The sequence below is a fragment of the Siphateles boraxobius genome, unplaced genomic scaffold (genome assembly GCF_051911475.1).
Source record: "Siphateles boraxobius isolate OS27281-9 unplaced genomic scaffold, OSU_SipBor_1 39, whole genome shotgun sequence".
Lineage (NCBI taxonomy): Eukaryota > Metazoa > Chordata > Actinopteri > Cypriniformes > Leuciscidae > Siphateles > Siphateles boraxobius.
In genome coordinates, this window is record NW_027509019.1 from 2703427 (window position 1) to 2718609 (window position 15183).

General features: G+C 42.4%; 1 protein-coding gene and 1 long non-coding RNA gene across 19 annotated transcripts in view; both read right to left on the reverse strand.

Annotated features, from left to right (window-relative positions):
* Positions 1 to 14905, reverse strand: part of gfm1 (G elongation factor, mitochondrial 1) — a 38516-nt gene extending 23611 nt beyond the window's left edge. Inside the window, exons 1-12 of the mRNA XM_077197342.1 lie at positions 14632 to 14905; positions 12812 to 12964; positions 11745 to 11877; positions 10142 to 10346; positions 8645 to 8761; positions 8405 to 8555; positions 7750 to 7904; positions 7584 to 7668; positions 5422 to 5559; positions 3481 to 3582; positions 2743 to 2799; positions 2524 to 2661 (exon numbers count right to left, since the gene is read on the reverse strand). Of these exons, the coding sequence (XP_077053457.1) occupies positions 2524 to 2661; positions 2743 to 2799; positions 3481 to 3582; positions 5422 to 5559; positions 7584 to 7668; positions 7750 to 7904; positions 8405 to 8555; positions 8645 to 8761; positions 10142 to 10346; positions 11745 to 11877; positions 12812 to 12964; positions 14632 to 14706 (1509 nt within the window). The 5' untranslated portion in view covers positions 14707 to 14905. The remainder of the gene's footprint in view (positions 1 to 2523; positions 2662 to 2742; positions 2800 to 3480; positions 3583 to 5421; positions 5560 to 7583; positions 7669 to 7749; positions 7905 to 8404; positions 8556 to 8644; positions 8762 to 10141; positions 10347 to 11744; positions 11878 to 12811; positions 12965 to 14631) is intronic.
* Positions 5640 to 6832, reverse strand: LOC143703883 (uncharacterized). Of its 18 annotated transcripts, none has more exons than XR_013191458.1 (6): positions 6726 to 6832; positions 6569 to 6663; positions 6456 to 6486; positions 6208 to 6360; positions 5909 to 6012; positions 5640 to 5660 (listed from the first exon to the last, which is right to left on the reverse strand). It is a non-coding gene; the product is annotated as an uncharacterized LOC143703883 (long non-coding RNA). The 18 variants fall into 18 exon arrangements; XR_013191460.1 differs by lacking the exon at positions 5640 to 5660 and adding an exon at positions 5875 to 5886 and having other exon boundaries at positions 5920 to 6012; XR_013191462.1 differs by lacking the exon at positions 5640 to 5660 and having other exon boundaries at positions 5819 to 6012; positions 6569 to 6623.
* Positions 14906 to 15183: the final 278 nt, after the last annotated feature.

The window sequence follows — 15183 nt, forward strand, 5'->3', positions numbered from 1 at the left end:
GAATTAGCTCATCAAGCTCTTTAGGATCGCTTGAATATACAAAAGGCAGGTGTGCTGAAGCAGGAACTAAACTCTGCAGGACAGTGGCCCTCCAGGAGCAGGATTGAAGACCTCTGGTTTATACAGTGATTGGCTTTGACTTTGACTGAACATTTGCTCTCACTTTGCGGAAAAAATATCGGGATATATATCGTATATCGATATTCAGCCAAAATATATCGGGATATGACTTTTGGTCCATATCGCCCAGCCCTAGCCACCAGGTCTTAAACAGGCGCCAACCTTTACTGCTGTCTCTTATTCATTAAAAATAATCTAATAACTTTAATGTTATGCTACACAGTACACAGCTAGAGCATCACTCTTTAAAGCTGATGATACACGAGGGCAACTTTTTGCCAGCTTATTGCCCAGCAACATTGGCTAAGGACAAAAAGCAGGAAAATATACTGAGAGACCCCCCACATGACACAAGCTTATTAAGCGCTTCAAAATAACTGGTAAGATAGTTAACAAGTTTAAAGCAGCTTGCCCTGTCAGATGCTGGGACAGATAGCCTACTGTTAGTGACTGAAAGATAAATACTGGCGCTGTTTAATGCGTTTGAGATGTGGTGCTTTCCTCAGTGTTTAACTTACATTTCACTGGTATATTCTCCATCTGTAAATGTTCAAACAAATCAAACAAATATGTCCATTTCACTGTCAGGAGAGGACGAGCTTCTGCAAATGAATCTCCGCTAAAATTCAAGCTTCCGGTAATGAGCGCCGCCGCGAGCATGCGCACCTAACAGACGAGCACGATAGAAGAGTAGCGCAATAATTCTGACTAAAATACATATTACTAAAATATTTGTTGTTGGAGACTATAAATGTGCCATATGTGGAATTTAAAACCTACAAGTATATTTTTATGAAAGTGACCATTATAATGGGGTAATCAAATACAGGCTAATATAATTAGTACTTTTGTTTTTATTTTCATTTTTAGTTTAGCCTTTAGTCATTTTTAAAACAAAAGCATTATTTTTGTTTTAGATTGTAATGTTACAAAGTTAGAATGTAATGTGATTTTAACCACCTTTTTGCACATAATATATTGCATAGCCTACACTACATTCACAATTGTTTCCATATCCTTCAATATCAACATTGTTTGGATATCATTGAGCAGGATGTGAAATATTTTTTTTTTTTAAATAAATACATTTTCTTTATCAAAATAGAAAAATGTAGAAAGTACCGAGATATATATCGTATATCGCCATTTAACCAAAAAATACCGAGATATGATTTTTTGGCCATATCGCCCGGCCCTAGCAGAGAGTAGCCAATTTCTTTTCATTTTGAATTGTTTTGTTTAAAAGTAGACATTTCAAGCTTTCTATAGATATACTTCTCAGGTCTGTGAGGCAAGTATCTTACACGCTGAGTTTCGGTTCATTTATAAGACGAGCTCCAGTTCATGCGCCAGCGCCTCCGTGTCCTGATTATATTGTCTACTATAATTGCTTATTTATTAATCCAGGCAATTTGTTGATGAAACATTGATTAAAATGAAGATACAATTTATAATAAACGAATTTCACTTTAAAGAAAGGCTTTCTACGAAACAAAACTTAAGTGGTCAAAATCATGTCTGACCCATTCCAAATGTTTTCTGGTATATTGGGGATCTTATGATCCCATCTTACTAATCTCATTTAACCCTTTTCATATAATCAACATAGATGAAAAAAAAAAAAAGTTTCCATTATATTATGAAACGTATATATAAAACTTATGTTTAAGTTTAACTTATATTAACTTATATTTAAGCGTCACACCGCTCCGCTTTGCTCACATGGTCTGGTGTGTAGCCTATACATGCATGTGTGCGTGCATGTGGGGGAGGGGTGAATAATCATCGAATAATAACCAGCGATCTTCGAATATTATTTTTGCTTGAAATGCCCATCCCTAGTGTGTGTGTGTGTGTGTGTGTGTGTGTACCTGTGAGTAGATCTCCAGATGCAGCTCTAAGTCGTGCGCGCGCGTGTGTGTGTGTGTGTGCGCACCTGTGAGTAGATCTCCAGATGCAGCTCTAAGTCGTGCGCGCGCGTGTGTGTGTGTGTGCGCACCTGTGAGTAGATCTCCAGATGCAGCTCTAAGTCGTGCGCGCGCGTGTGTGTGTGCGCACCTGTGAGTAGATCTCCAGATGTAGCTCTAAGTCGTGCGCGCGCGTGTGTGTGTGCGCACCTGTGAGTAGATCTCCAGATGCAGCTCTAAGTCGTGCGCGCGCGTGTGTGTGTGTGTGCGCACCTGTGAGTAGATCTCCAGATGTAGCTCTAAGTCGTGCGCGCGCGTGCGTGTGTGTGCACCTGTGAGTAGATCTCCAGATGCAGCTCTAAGTCGTGCGCGCGCGCGTGTGTGTGTGTGTGTGTGTGTGTGTGTGTGTGTGTGTGCGCACCTGTGAGTAGATCTCCAGATGCAGCTCTAAGTTGTGCGCGCACGTGTGTGTGTGTGTGTGTGTGTGTGTGTGCACCTGTGAGTAGATCTCCAGATGCAGCTCTCCCATGCCGGAGATGATGGTCTCTTTGCTCTCCGTGTCGAAGTGAACTCTAAAGGTGGGATCTTCCCTGGTGAAGCGGTTGATCCCCTTGGAGAACTTGTCCGTGTCGTTCTAGAGGACAGAAGAGGATGATGATCACACACTCGAGGACAGAGAGAGAGAGAGAGTGCGAGTACTTCAGTGATTCTGTACCTTGTTGGAGGGTCGTATGGCCATGGAGATCACAGCCTCAGGAACGTGGATGGACTCCTGGGAACACACACATTATTCCTCACATTACTACACACGTTCTCAACGAGTGTTCGGGATCAATCTCACACAAACACACGGGCTCATGTAATGCCAATAATGCGTAAAGACAATTAATTCTCATTTTCACTACAACACAGTATAACAAATGACTGCTCAATGATTTAAATCAGTTACCATACCACAACAAATAAAATGATGTTTATTGCTCATTTGATCAAAATTTAGTTCTGAATGAAACCAGGTCTCAAATTCAGACAATATGGATTGTGTAAATTAATAAAAATTGATCAAAACAATCATAACTCAATAATAATAATAATAAAAAAACACCATTTCAAATAAATGAAAACTGGAGAACTCCAACTTTGATCACAGTTTACTATAGATTAAATCTCTTATTTTAAAGGCAGAGCTCTTCTACGGTTATATACACTCTGGATGTTAAACAATCAGTTCGGCATTTTTCAGATGTGGAAGTAAAACTCCAGAAGCCTTAATAGCGTATTTATAAGTATATATTTAAAGAAAATCTAGTTCCTACATTATTTTTCTATACATTGACTCACTGGGGGCTCTAACCTGCAATATGCCCTTTAAACTGTAATAATATTTCACACATCACTGATTTCCCTGTTTCTGAGCAGGTCTAGGGTGTGTTATTCTCGTTTGATCACGTACCATGGAGAGGTTGGCATTAGTGCGGGCAGTGAACGTGTCTCCACTGGCACAGTCGATGCCAAACAGGGCACAGATGTCTCCAGCAAACACCATCTCTACGTCCTGAACAACACAAAAAACACAACCACACACTCTTCATCTGAAGAACAGTCTGATTCAGCACTCTCACTGGCTATGCTTACATGCACAACTTTTGTTTTTGTAATGAATCTGAATGTAGTGTTTACATGAACACTGAACATGTGATCGGGTTGATGTGTGCATTTATGTCAATTTCACAAGACTGTTAGACATGCGCACACTGCACAAATATACAGAGTTTCCCGCTGTTTGCACATATTAACCATTCTCCTACATTGGTTCTTTATTTGATTTAAACAGCAGACTTAAACAGTCTCTGGTCATAATTTGGAGACGATGAGCATATGAACCGTTGTGCCGCTGCTTATATTTATCACAGTAAAAATGCCCAAAACCGTCGTCTGTGGATGAGAGTCTGAAACAAGGACTGGTGGACGTTGTCCTGCTCCACTTCACAGACACTGAAGAGTGAAAGGTTTTCTTTTTTTAACAGGAACAACAGCTCGTTCCACGCGCCAAACGTCATTACGAATATATGAAGGCTTTTCAGTCCGATTGAGCCGTCAATCTGATTACTAACGGATTATTTGGTTGCATGTAAACTAGGGCTGCAACTAACGATTATTTTGATAATCGATTAATCGGACGATTATTTTTTCGATTAATCGATTAATCGGATAGAAATTAAATTAGATTTTTTTTTATTATAACTAAATAAAACCGTAAATCAGGGTATTTATGTGTAAAAGTGTACTTTAAAAAGTGCAAAAGCCACACATTGAGTTTTACTAATATCAATATTTGCATTGTTTTTAATGATAATTGCTGATGGCAAGTTGACAAACATGATTATTGTTAAAAAAATGATATCCAACATATTATGTTTTAACACAATTTTTGTTAAAACAAATTTACACAGACATGTTGTTCAGATGTGAATATCTGAACTAAAAACATCTAAAATATATAATTCATTTAATTTTTATTTAAAATTAATTATATATAAGGAATATAAGGATAAAGAATATAATATATATTGTATATATAATATATAAAAGAATATAATATAAGGATAAATTGATTAAATAAATATAGAAAGACTGAAAACAACTGTGTAAACGTAGAGCCGCAGTAGATCGCGTTTGAAAAACAATTAAAACTTAGAAGACAAATGCTATAAAAAGAGAACGGAATGGAGGTAACGTTACCCAGCAAGCTAACAGGCTTGAGTAAAGGACAGGAGAAATTATGCATTAGTGCACAAGCATTCGCTGAAAACCACTGAGTACAGTGACTAAAAAACAATATTTTACTGCTGCTGTTATTAACTGCCTTTGTATTTAATGCTTCACTTTGTAAACACCGTTTTAATTTAACCTATTTCTGCGGTAGCGCTATTTTAATCCATCACTTACGTTGCGAGCGAACTGATTGCGCAACCTGATGCTCGAGACAAAATACAGACATCCCGGAAGTCCCGGGAGTCTCCCGCATATTGATTGCGGCTCCCTGATGCCCGCGAATTAGTTCAAACTCCCGAAATCTAGAGCGCGCAAGCAAGAGCGCGCATGCGAGACAGAAGAGACTGCTCCAAACCGTGTAGCGCGCGCTCGGCAGAGCGCCTGAGGGAGAGAGACCTTGCGTGTGTGTGCGTACCAGTAAACGCTCCCCGTGACGTAAGCAGACCAACTAATCGATAATGACATTCGTTGACAACGATTTTCATAATCGATTATAATCGATTTTATCGATTAGTTGTTGCAGCCCTAATGTAAACGTAGCGAGTGAGAGAGAAACATGCGGAGTCTCACCTCCATCTGAAGAACTGAACAGTTTCACTGAGAGAGAAATATGTCTCACCTCCATCTGGTCTGCGTGGAGTCGCACGAGTCTCTGAACTCTCACCCTCTTCCCCGTGCGGGTGTTATAGATGTACTCGGTCTTCCTCAGACAACCCTGATACACACGCACGTACGTCAGCTGACCAAAGCGTCCCGCCTGCAGAATAAAATGGGTTAAACGAGGGTTAAACAGGTTAAAAGGGGAAACAGTTGAAACGCAGGTTAAACACTGTCTCATGTGTTTAACCTGTGTTCCCCCTGTGTTCGCCCTGTGTTTAACCTGTGTTTAACCTGTGTTTAACCTGTTTCCCCTGTTTATCCTGTGTTTCCCCTGTGTTTCGTCTGTGTTTAACCTGTTTCCCCTGTTTATCCTGTGTTTCCCCTGTGTTCCATCTGTGTTTAACCTGTTTCCCCTGTTTATCCTGTGTTTCCCCTGTGTTTCGTCTGTGTTTAACCTGTTTACCCTGTTTATCCTGTGTTTCCCCTGTGTTCGCCCTGTGTTTAACCTGTGTTTAACCTGTGTTTAACCTGTGTTTAACCTGTGTTCCCCCTGTGTTTAACCTGTTTCCCCTGTTTATCCTGTGTTCCCCCTGTGTTTAACCTGTTTCCCCTGTTTATCCTGTGTTTCCCCTGTGTTTCGTCTGTGTTTAACCTGTTTACCCTGTTTATCCTGTGTTTCCCCTGTGTTCCATCTGTGTTTAACCTGTTTCCCCTGTTTATCCTGTGTTTCCCCTGTGTTTCGTCTGTGTTTAACCTGTTTACCCTGTTTATCCTGTGTTTCCCCTGTGTTCGCCCTGTGTTTAACCTGTGTTTAACCTGTGTTTAACCTGTGTTTAACCTGTGTTCCCCCTGTGTTTAACCTGTTTCCCCTGTTTATCCTGTGTTCCCCCTGTGTTTAACCTGTTTACCCTGTTTATCCTGTGTTTCCCCTGTGTTTAACCTGTTTCCCCTGTTTATCCTGTGTTTCCCCTGTGTTTCGTCTGTGTTTAACCTGTTTACCCTGTTTATCCTGTGTTTCCCCTGTGTTTAACCTGTGTTTAACCTGTGTTTAACCTGTGTTCCCCCTGTGTTTAACCTGTTTCCCCTGTTTATCCTGTGTTTCCCCTGTGTTTCGTCTGTGTTTAACCTGTTTACCCTGTTTATCCTGTGTTTCCCCTGTGTTTAACCTGTGTTTAACCTGTGTTTAACCTGTGTTTAACCTGTGTTCCCCCTGTGTTTAACCTGTTTCCCCTGTTTATCCTGTGTTTCCCCTGTGTTTCGTCTGTGTTTAACCTGTTTACCCTGTTTATCCTGTGTTTCCCCTGTGTTCCATCTGTGTTTAACCTGTTTCCCCTGTGTTTAACCTGTGTTCCATCTGTGTTTAACCTGTTTCCCCTGTGTTTAACCTGTGTTTGACCTGATTCACTTGTTTTCCCTGTGTTTCCCCTGCGTTTCACCTGTGTCTCCCCGTCTCATCTGTGTTTAACATGTTTCACCTGTGTCTCCCCTGTGTTAAACAGGTTAAACAGGGGAAAAATGTTAAACAGGGGAAACAGGCTAAACACAGGGGAAACCCAGCGATAAACCCAGGGGAAACAGATTAAACACAGGGGAAACACAGGGATAAAACACAGGATAAAACACAGGGGAAACACAGGGGAAACACAGGGATAAAACACAGGATAAAACACAGGGGAAACACAGGGGAAACACATGGGAAACATGGGAAACATGATAAACACATGGGAAACACATGGGAAACATGATAAACACAGGGGAAACATGATAAACACAGGGGAAACACATGGGAAACATGATAAACACAGGGGAAACACATGGGAAACACATGGGAAACACATGGGAAACATGATAAACACAGGGGAAACACATGGGAAACAGGGAAAACAAGGGAAACAGGGGAAACACAGGATAAAACACAGGATAAAACACAGGATAAAACACAGGGGAAACAGGATAAACACAGGGGAAACACAGAGGAAACAAGATAAACACAGGGGAAACACAGGAGAAACAAGTTAAACAGATGAGACAGGTGAGACACAGGGGAAACACGTTAAACGGGAAACACAGGTTAAACAGGGGAACAGGATAAACACAGGTTAAACAGGGGAAACACAGGGGAAACGGGTTCAACAGAGGTACACGATGCGGTTCACACATGACTTGACTTCAGAAGTTCACCTCGAGTTTGAAGGCCAAGCCGACGAAGGGTTGAGCGTCATCTCTTGTTGGATCCATCAGAATCTTTGAGCCCTCTCGAGCCTCCCTGTAAACGACACACACACATTAACACACCTGTAACTCTGTGTAGCGGTGTGTTTCAGTGAGCTGCAGCTCCAGCACTCACTCTTGGTTGAGGATGGCATAGTTGCTGACTTCAGTGGGGTTGGGCAGATACTCCAGCACAGCGTCTAACAGGGGTTGAACTCCTTTGTTCTTCAGCGCACTGCCGACCAGCACAGGAGTGAACACACGCTTGATCGTCACCCTGCGCACGGCCGCCTGAAACATCAGCATACACACGCTTTCAGACCCCTACATACACAGCAGGACTACAGATAGTGCAACAAACACAGGTATAGAAACATCAAATCATCCAAACAACTGTGTCGCTGAGATACCGAGATATAGTTCTTATTACAGATGTTAAACATATATATATACACATCTCTCTCTGTGTGCGAGTCCCGATTTTCGCATCTTCTTCTACGTTAAAAATTGTTTGAATGTGTAAATTGACAAGACATAACACGTCAAAATAATAAACTTTCACTCTATGACAGTTAGATTTAGGAGTTAATCCGCGAGTCACATGCGTGCCGAACTGTGGGGAGCAGATCCGTACGGGCCACGATCAACTGGGATCCGTTGCACACCTACATAACAGTAAATTATGCACAATTACAAGCTTATTACAACTAACCTTAAACCTTTGCATTACTTGTTAATCACACTGTAACAAGGACACATTAAAGTGAAGTGTGTGTAGGAAGCAGACAGACCTTGAGGTCTTCCACAGTGGGAACCCTCTCCTCCAGAAACATCTCTCCGAGCGTCTCGTCGGCGTTGGCCACACACTCCACCAGCTCCTGTCTGCGATCGGACGCCTCGGACCGCATCTCCGCCGGGATCTCGGCAAAGCGGATGCTCTGGCTTCAGTCAAACGAGAAACATACAGATGATGAGAAACCATGTGATCGGCAGCACGTCTCCAGCTATACAGCACCAAACTCATGCTCTACCCGAAGGGGCCGTCGAAGAAGATGCTGCGCTCCTCGATCAGATCCACGATGCCTTGCAGATTTCCCTCCAGCCCGATGGGAATGTTGACAAACGCTGCATTTTGATTCAGTTTAGTCCTGCAGAAGGAAATAAAACAACCTTATTGAGAGCCTGTAAGATCTGCTGCATTAATAGACATTCATTAATGCTGTATCAGATCTAGACAGGTGGAGCTGGGGAGGTGGAGGGGTTCAGAGGAACACCACACTATCCTACAGCTAACACTCAACCACACTATTTAAATGTAGAGCACGCATCTCATTGGCTGCAGGATCAGCTGAGCCAATCAGCTTGTGCCATGCCGTAATGATGTCGTTGCTTGCAGATTGCATGTAAAGGACCACCAGCCTGCGCCATCTAGAGTTCAACGCTAAGGATTTTTTCTACTGGCCCCACCACAAAAAAAGGAATTAAAAATAAATAGGCTTAGTTATTGTCTTTTTGACGCATAACCTTGATAAATTAGGTTGTGACACCAAAAACAACTAATCTAACTCACATAAATACAAAATATCATTGTCAAAGACAAGTAAACTGTCAGTAATAAAATATGAACGAAATCAAATTACGAGCAATAGCACAAAAAACAGCAGAACAAACATACAAATAAAATAAACACTACTTTTCATGTTTTTAAGTTAAGTCTAACAGTATTTTTTAGGCGGAGAAAACAAATAATCAAATGTAAAATAGTACTGCGTGATGAATTGACTGTATAAATTAAACGGATGAATCCTTATTAAAGGTACAGGTTTTTCAGCCAAAAGCAGTGAGTGATTTTTTTCTTTGTCTTTTGTTGTTTGATCATTACATCAAAACACAATTTTTTTAATATTTTGATCAAAACACAGACAGCAACAGGAATATTAGGCTTCTGTCACTTTAAGAGCTAATGCACGGATCCAATAGACTGTTACACATGCATTTTATTTCTCAGTCTGTTATATCTTGAGTGAACATAAACAGTTATGTTTACTAGGATACTTTTGAGTAAATATGTCCGTTCAAGCGCAAGAAGATGTGAAAGAGAGCTCAATTAATATATTATCATTATTTACATAAATGTGTGAGTGCAGTATATATAACCATCTGTTTTACTGCCGAATTAAACATACATTTACTCACCATTATCTCCTTCAAAATCCCAGACTTTTGTTCATCTTTGAAACGCAAATGCACAAATTTTTAATGGAAACAATAAGGTTTGTTCTGATGTGCTTTTATGTATGTGCTATGATCAATTTTATATGCAAATAAAAGCCTAAATGAAAGTTTTGGGTGAACAGACCTTAATAAGAGTGACATAAATCTCTCAGGTTTCATTAAATACATTGTCATTCGTGTTCTGAAGATGAACGAAAGCCTGAATGTTAATTTTACACAAGATTTGTCAGGAAGACCCCTGCGGTCCGTGACCTGTGACCCGTGACCCCTGACGGCCTGTGTGAGAGCATCACCTGAGCTGCTGCAGCGCTCGGCCCGGATTGGCCCCCTGCCGGTCCAGTTTGTTGATAAAGGTGAGGAAGGGCACGCTATAGCGCTTCATCTGCCGGTTAACAGTCATGGTCTGACACTGCACCCCCCCGACGGCACACAGCACCAGCACTGCTCCATCCAGCACACGCAGGGACCGCTCCACCTCGATGGTGAAGTCCACGTGACCTGGACAACACACACACCAAGCGCTATCACCACAACCAGGCCAAATGCGGGTAAAAATTAACTATGGCGGGTTACACTGTCAAATCACTAGCCACTTGACCTATGGCTAAGCCACGCCCCCTCCACTCACTCGGACAACCAGTCAACATTCGGTGACGGGCGCTATATTTAGTTATGGTGAAGAGGAGTGAAAAGGCTACATGTTTTGCTAAAAAAAATTTAAAAACGCAAAGTTCCCCAGTTGTTTTGGTAGAAAGTTGTCTAAAATGTTGTGCTATCAAATCAAATATGATCAAATTAAATATGTACAGGCCTAAGTTGCATACGTTTCCAGGACAAGCTTTTTCACCATCTTTACCAAGAGTACCTCTCCGTTAGTTTGGTGCTACAGTATTTACATGAATCATTCAGCACAACACTGCTAACGTTTGTTATCTCGGTTATTTACAGATACGTTAATGAAGCTAAGTGACAGGATGTACAACGCAGCTAGAAGCTAACGTTAACGTTTTCTAATGTGAGGCTAACGTTACGTTTGAGATGTTAAAGATAACGTTCAAATAAGTTGTTGACTTAACGTTACCTTAGAACAGATGTAGACATCCTTGTTTAATTTATCCACGTTTAGTTGGAGTTGTGGTCTACCGCATAACTTAATCCAGACACTTATCTCGGTTGAGATGTGGCTTGGGAAAGGGTAAAAAACACACACCGTCGCCCAGCCTCTCGGGATACCTAGTGTCGGAGTTGCATGTACCCCATGCACACCGTTTGACCATTTTAAACGTAAAATGACGAGAAAAAACATATAAAAACGAATGAAAACTGATTAACTGCAATGCATGTCAATGGACGAGGAAGCAGAGAATGTCAGAGTCTATTGGGAGCTATGCGCACTGTGATTGGCTCATCGCGTTTGGGGGCGTGGCTTAGCCATAGGTCAATTTAGCGTGTTATTTTGTTTATTCACTTTGCTGGAGAAGTTAGTGTAAGTCAAATGACATGTCAAACATTTCGCTGTTAAATGTATCAAGACACGATCCTGGATCCCTATTTATACAGCTTACCAGGAACTTGTGATTTTTTTTACCATTAATTCCACTGTTTCCACTTTTAGTTGTCATCTTATATACTAATTTACAGTTAAACCCACTACACGCATATAAAGCTACACCACCTCCTTTTTTGTTAGATCTGTTCACATTAAATATAGTGGAAGTTCTGACGTGCTAAATGGCCAGTAACTTAATAACTTGGTACCCAAGTTGTCCGGTGAGTAAAAAAGTTAATTTCATATTCTCTATCCAGAAGCGTTTCCGATGGCACTCGCAGTGTGTTCTCCAGCTGTGGTGTCCTGACTAACAGGAGCCCTGTTTCTCCTCGGGGACGGAGGGTCACCTGGCGTGTCGATGATGTTGATGTTGTGATCTCTCCACATGGTGAAGGTGGCGGCGGACTGGATCGTGATTCCTCTCTGTCTCTCCAACTCCATCGAGTCCATGATCGCTCCCACTCCATCCTTACCTTTCACCTGACAGGAGGACACGTTATGAAGACGTTACAGGGAGAAGGTTACTTCTGGAGAAGCTTGTCAGAGCGTTCTGAGAACAGTCTTAGCTGCATTTAAAGGGGACGTATCATGAAAATCTGCTTTTTCCGTGTGTAAGTGCTATAATCAGGTCCCTGCTGCATCTACCAACCGAGAAAACGTGAAAAGTGAAGCACAGTAACTTTGTTTAGGTAAGCCTTTCTCTGTATGTGAGAAAATAAGCTGATCAGATTTCGCTCTCCTTCTGACGTAGGAAGAGGATCTTATTGTAATATTACCGGCCCTTAACTTAATCTGCACGTTTACACACACCAGCCGACATTCGGTTTCTCGAGCGCCAACAGTGAGCAGTTCTAACGCACCGGCAGAAGATCCGGCAAAGCCTGAAACTGTTCTGTCGTTGAGCACAGACGAGCACTGAACACTATTGACCAGAACATGTCACCGCTGTCTTATAAACACCTCAGGAACCGTGGACACTTGTGTAGAAGTTCAACATGATGATCAGTGTAACTCCACAACAAACACATAAACGTCTCCACTAACATTCAGAAACTCTTCCTGAGTCTCTCCGTAAGGCTGCACTCGCTACTGGTTATTCTGGGATTCTGCATGAGTGAGATCGGCCTGTTTTGTTATTGCTGGAGTTTCTGAAGCTCGTGTAAAGGCTCCGCCCTCTTCTGAAGGGAGGCGGAGCTGCAGCTCATTTGCATTTAAAGGGACACACAAAAACAGCGTGTTTTTGCTCACACCCAAAAAGGGGCAAATTTGACAAGCTATAATAAATGATCTGGGGGAATATTGAGTTGAAATTTCACAGACACATTCTGGGGACACCATAGATTTACACTGCATCTTGTGAAAAGGGGCATAATATGTGACCTTTAAAGACGGCAGGGTGTTTTGCGAGGCTCACCTCGTGCATCTCCGCGATCCTGCCGGTGTAGTACAGCACGCGCTCCGTCAGCGTGGTCTTCCCCGAGTCGATGTGCGCAGAGATGCCGATGTTCCGGATCCGCTCGTTCGGCGTGAAGCCATTCGAGCACGAGCGACAGCAGCGGATCAGCACCTGAGACACACACACACATGATCAGAGACACACACACACATGATCAGAGACACACACACACATGATCAGAGACACACACACACATGATCAGAGACACACACACACATGATCAGAGACACACACACACACACACACATGATCAGAGACACACACACACACATGATCAGAGACACATGATCAGAGACACACACACACACATGATCAGAGACACACACACACACATGATCAGAGAGACACACACATGATCAGAGACACACACACACACACACATGATCAGAGACACACACACACACACACATGATCAGAGACACACACACACATGATCAGAGACACACACACATGATCAGAGACACACACACACACACACACATGATCAGAGACACACACACACACATGATCAGAGACACACACACACACACACACACACATGATCAGAGACACACACACACACATGATCAGAGACACACACACACACACATGATCAGAGACACACACACACACATGATCAGAGACACACACACACACACACATGATCTGAGACACACACACACACACATGATCAGAGACACACACACACACATGATCAGAGACACACACACACACATGATCAGAGACACACACAGTCACACACACACATGATCAGAGACACATGATCAGAGACACACACACGATCAGAGACACACACACACACACTTGATCAGAGACACACACACACACATGATCAGAGACACACACACATGATCAGAGACACACACACATGATCAGAGACACACACACTTGATCAGAGACACACACACTTGATCAGAGACACACACACACACATGATCAGAGACACACACACATGATCAGAGACACACACACACACACACACACACACATGATCAGAGACACACACACACACATGATCAGAGACACACATACATGATCAGAGACACACACATACACACACACACACACACACACACACGATCAGAGACACACACACATGATCAGAGAGACACACACACACACATGATCAGAGAGACACACACACACACACACACACACACACATGATCAGAGACACACACACACACATGATCAGAGACACACACACACACACATGATCAGAGACACACACACACACACGATCAGAGACACACACACATGATCAGAGACACACACACACACACACATGATCAGAGACACACACACACACACACATGATCAGAGACACACACACACATGATCAGAGACACACACACACACGATCAGAGACAAACACACACATGATCAGACACACACACATGATCAGAGACACACACACATGATCAGAGACACACACACACACACATGATCAGAGACACACACACACACACACACGATCAGAGACACACACATACACAAACACACACACACATGATCACAGACACACACACACATGATCAGAGACACACACACACACACACATGATCAGAGACACACACACATGATCAGAGACACACACACATGATCAGAGACACACACATGATCAGAGACACACACACATGATCAGAGACACACACACACACACACACACACATGATCAGAGACACACACACACATGATCAGAGACACACACACACATGATCAGAGACACACACACACATGATCAGAGACACACACACACACATGATCAGAGACACACACCTGTTTTACAGTGCCGTGTCCGGGCTTGTGCGGGTGCAGTCGAGTTAAAGCTGTCGCTGCTCTCAGAAGCCGCATTTTGAGTTACAGTAGATGTGTGTGAGTAGTGTGTGTTTACTCTGGTGTCGCACACACGAGCTCAAAGTCACGCCGACCGGCTGCTTGTGAAACAGCTTGCTTCCTGTTCTACGGTGAGCCGAGAGGGAAAAATAGATTTCCGAAACGCGCTTCATGAAGCTTCGAAACCTTTTGTGAATCAAATGTACTCGGACCCAGTAAAACTGCCAAAGTCACGTGGTTTTTAGTAAACGAGTCTTCGTTACGTCATAACTGTTTCGAAACGTTTATTTTTAATGACCTATCTCTTGTTTGCATTATTTCGCTGTAGAAAATGTGTGGTACCTAACCGTTTATCTTTTGTCCTTTACTTTTGTTTATCCTCTTTGTATAGGCTATGTAGTAAACTAATGGCTCTATTACTCCACAGGGTGGAGCCATGTCATGTAAATATCATTATCCATAAGTGTGGAAATCTGCAGTTTAAAATCGCATTTC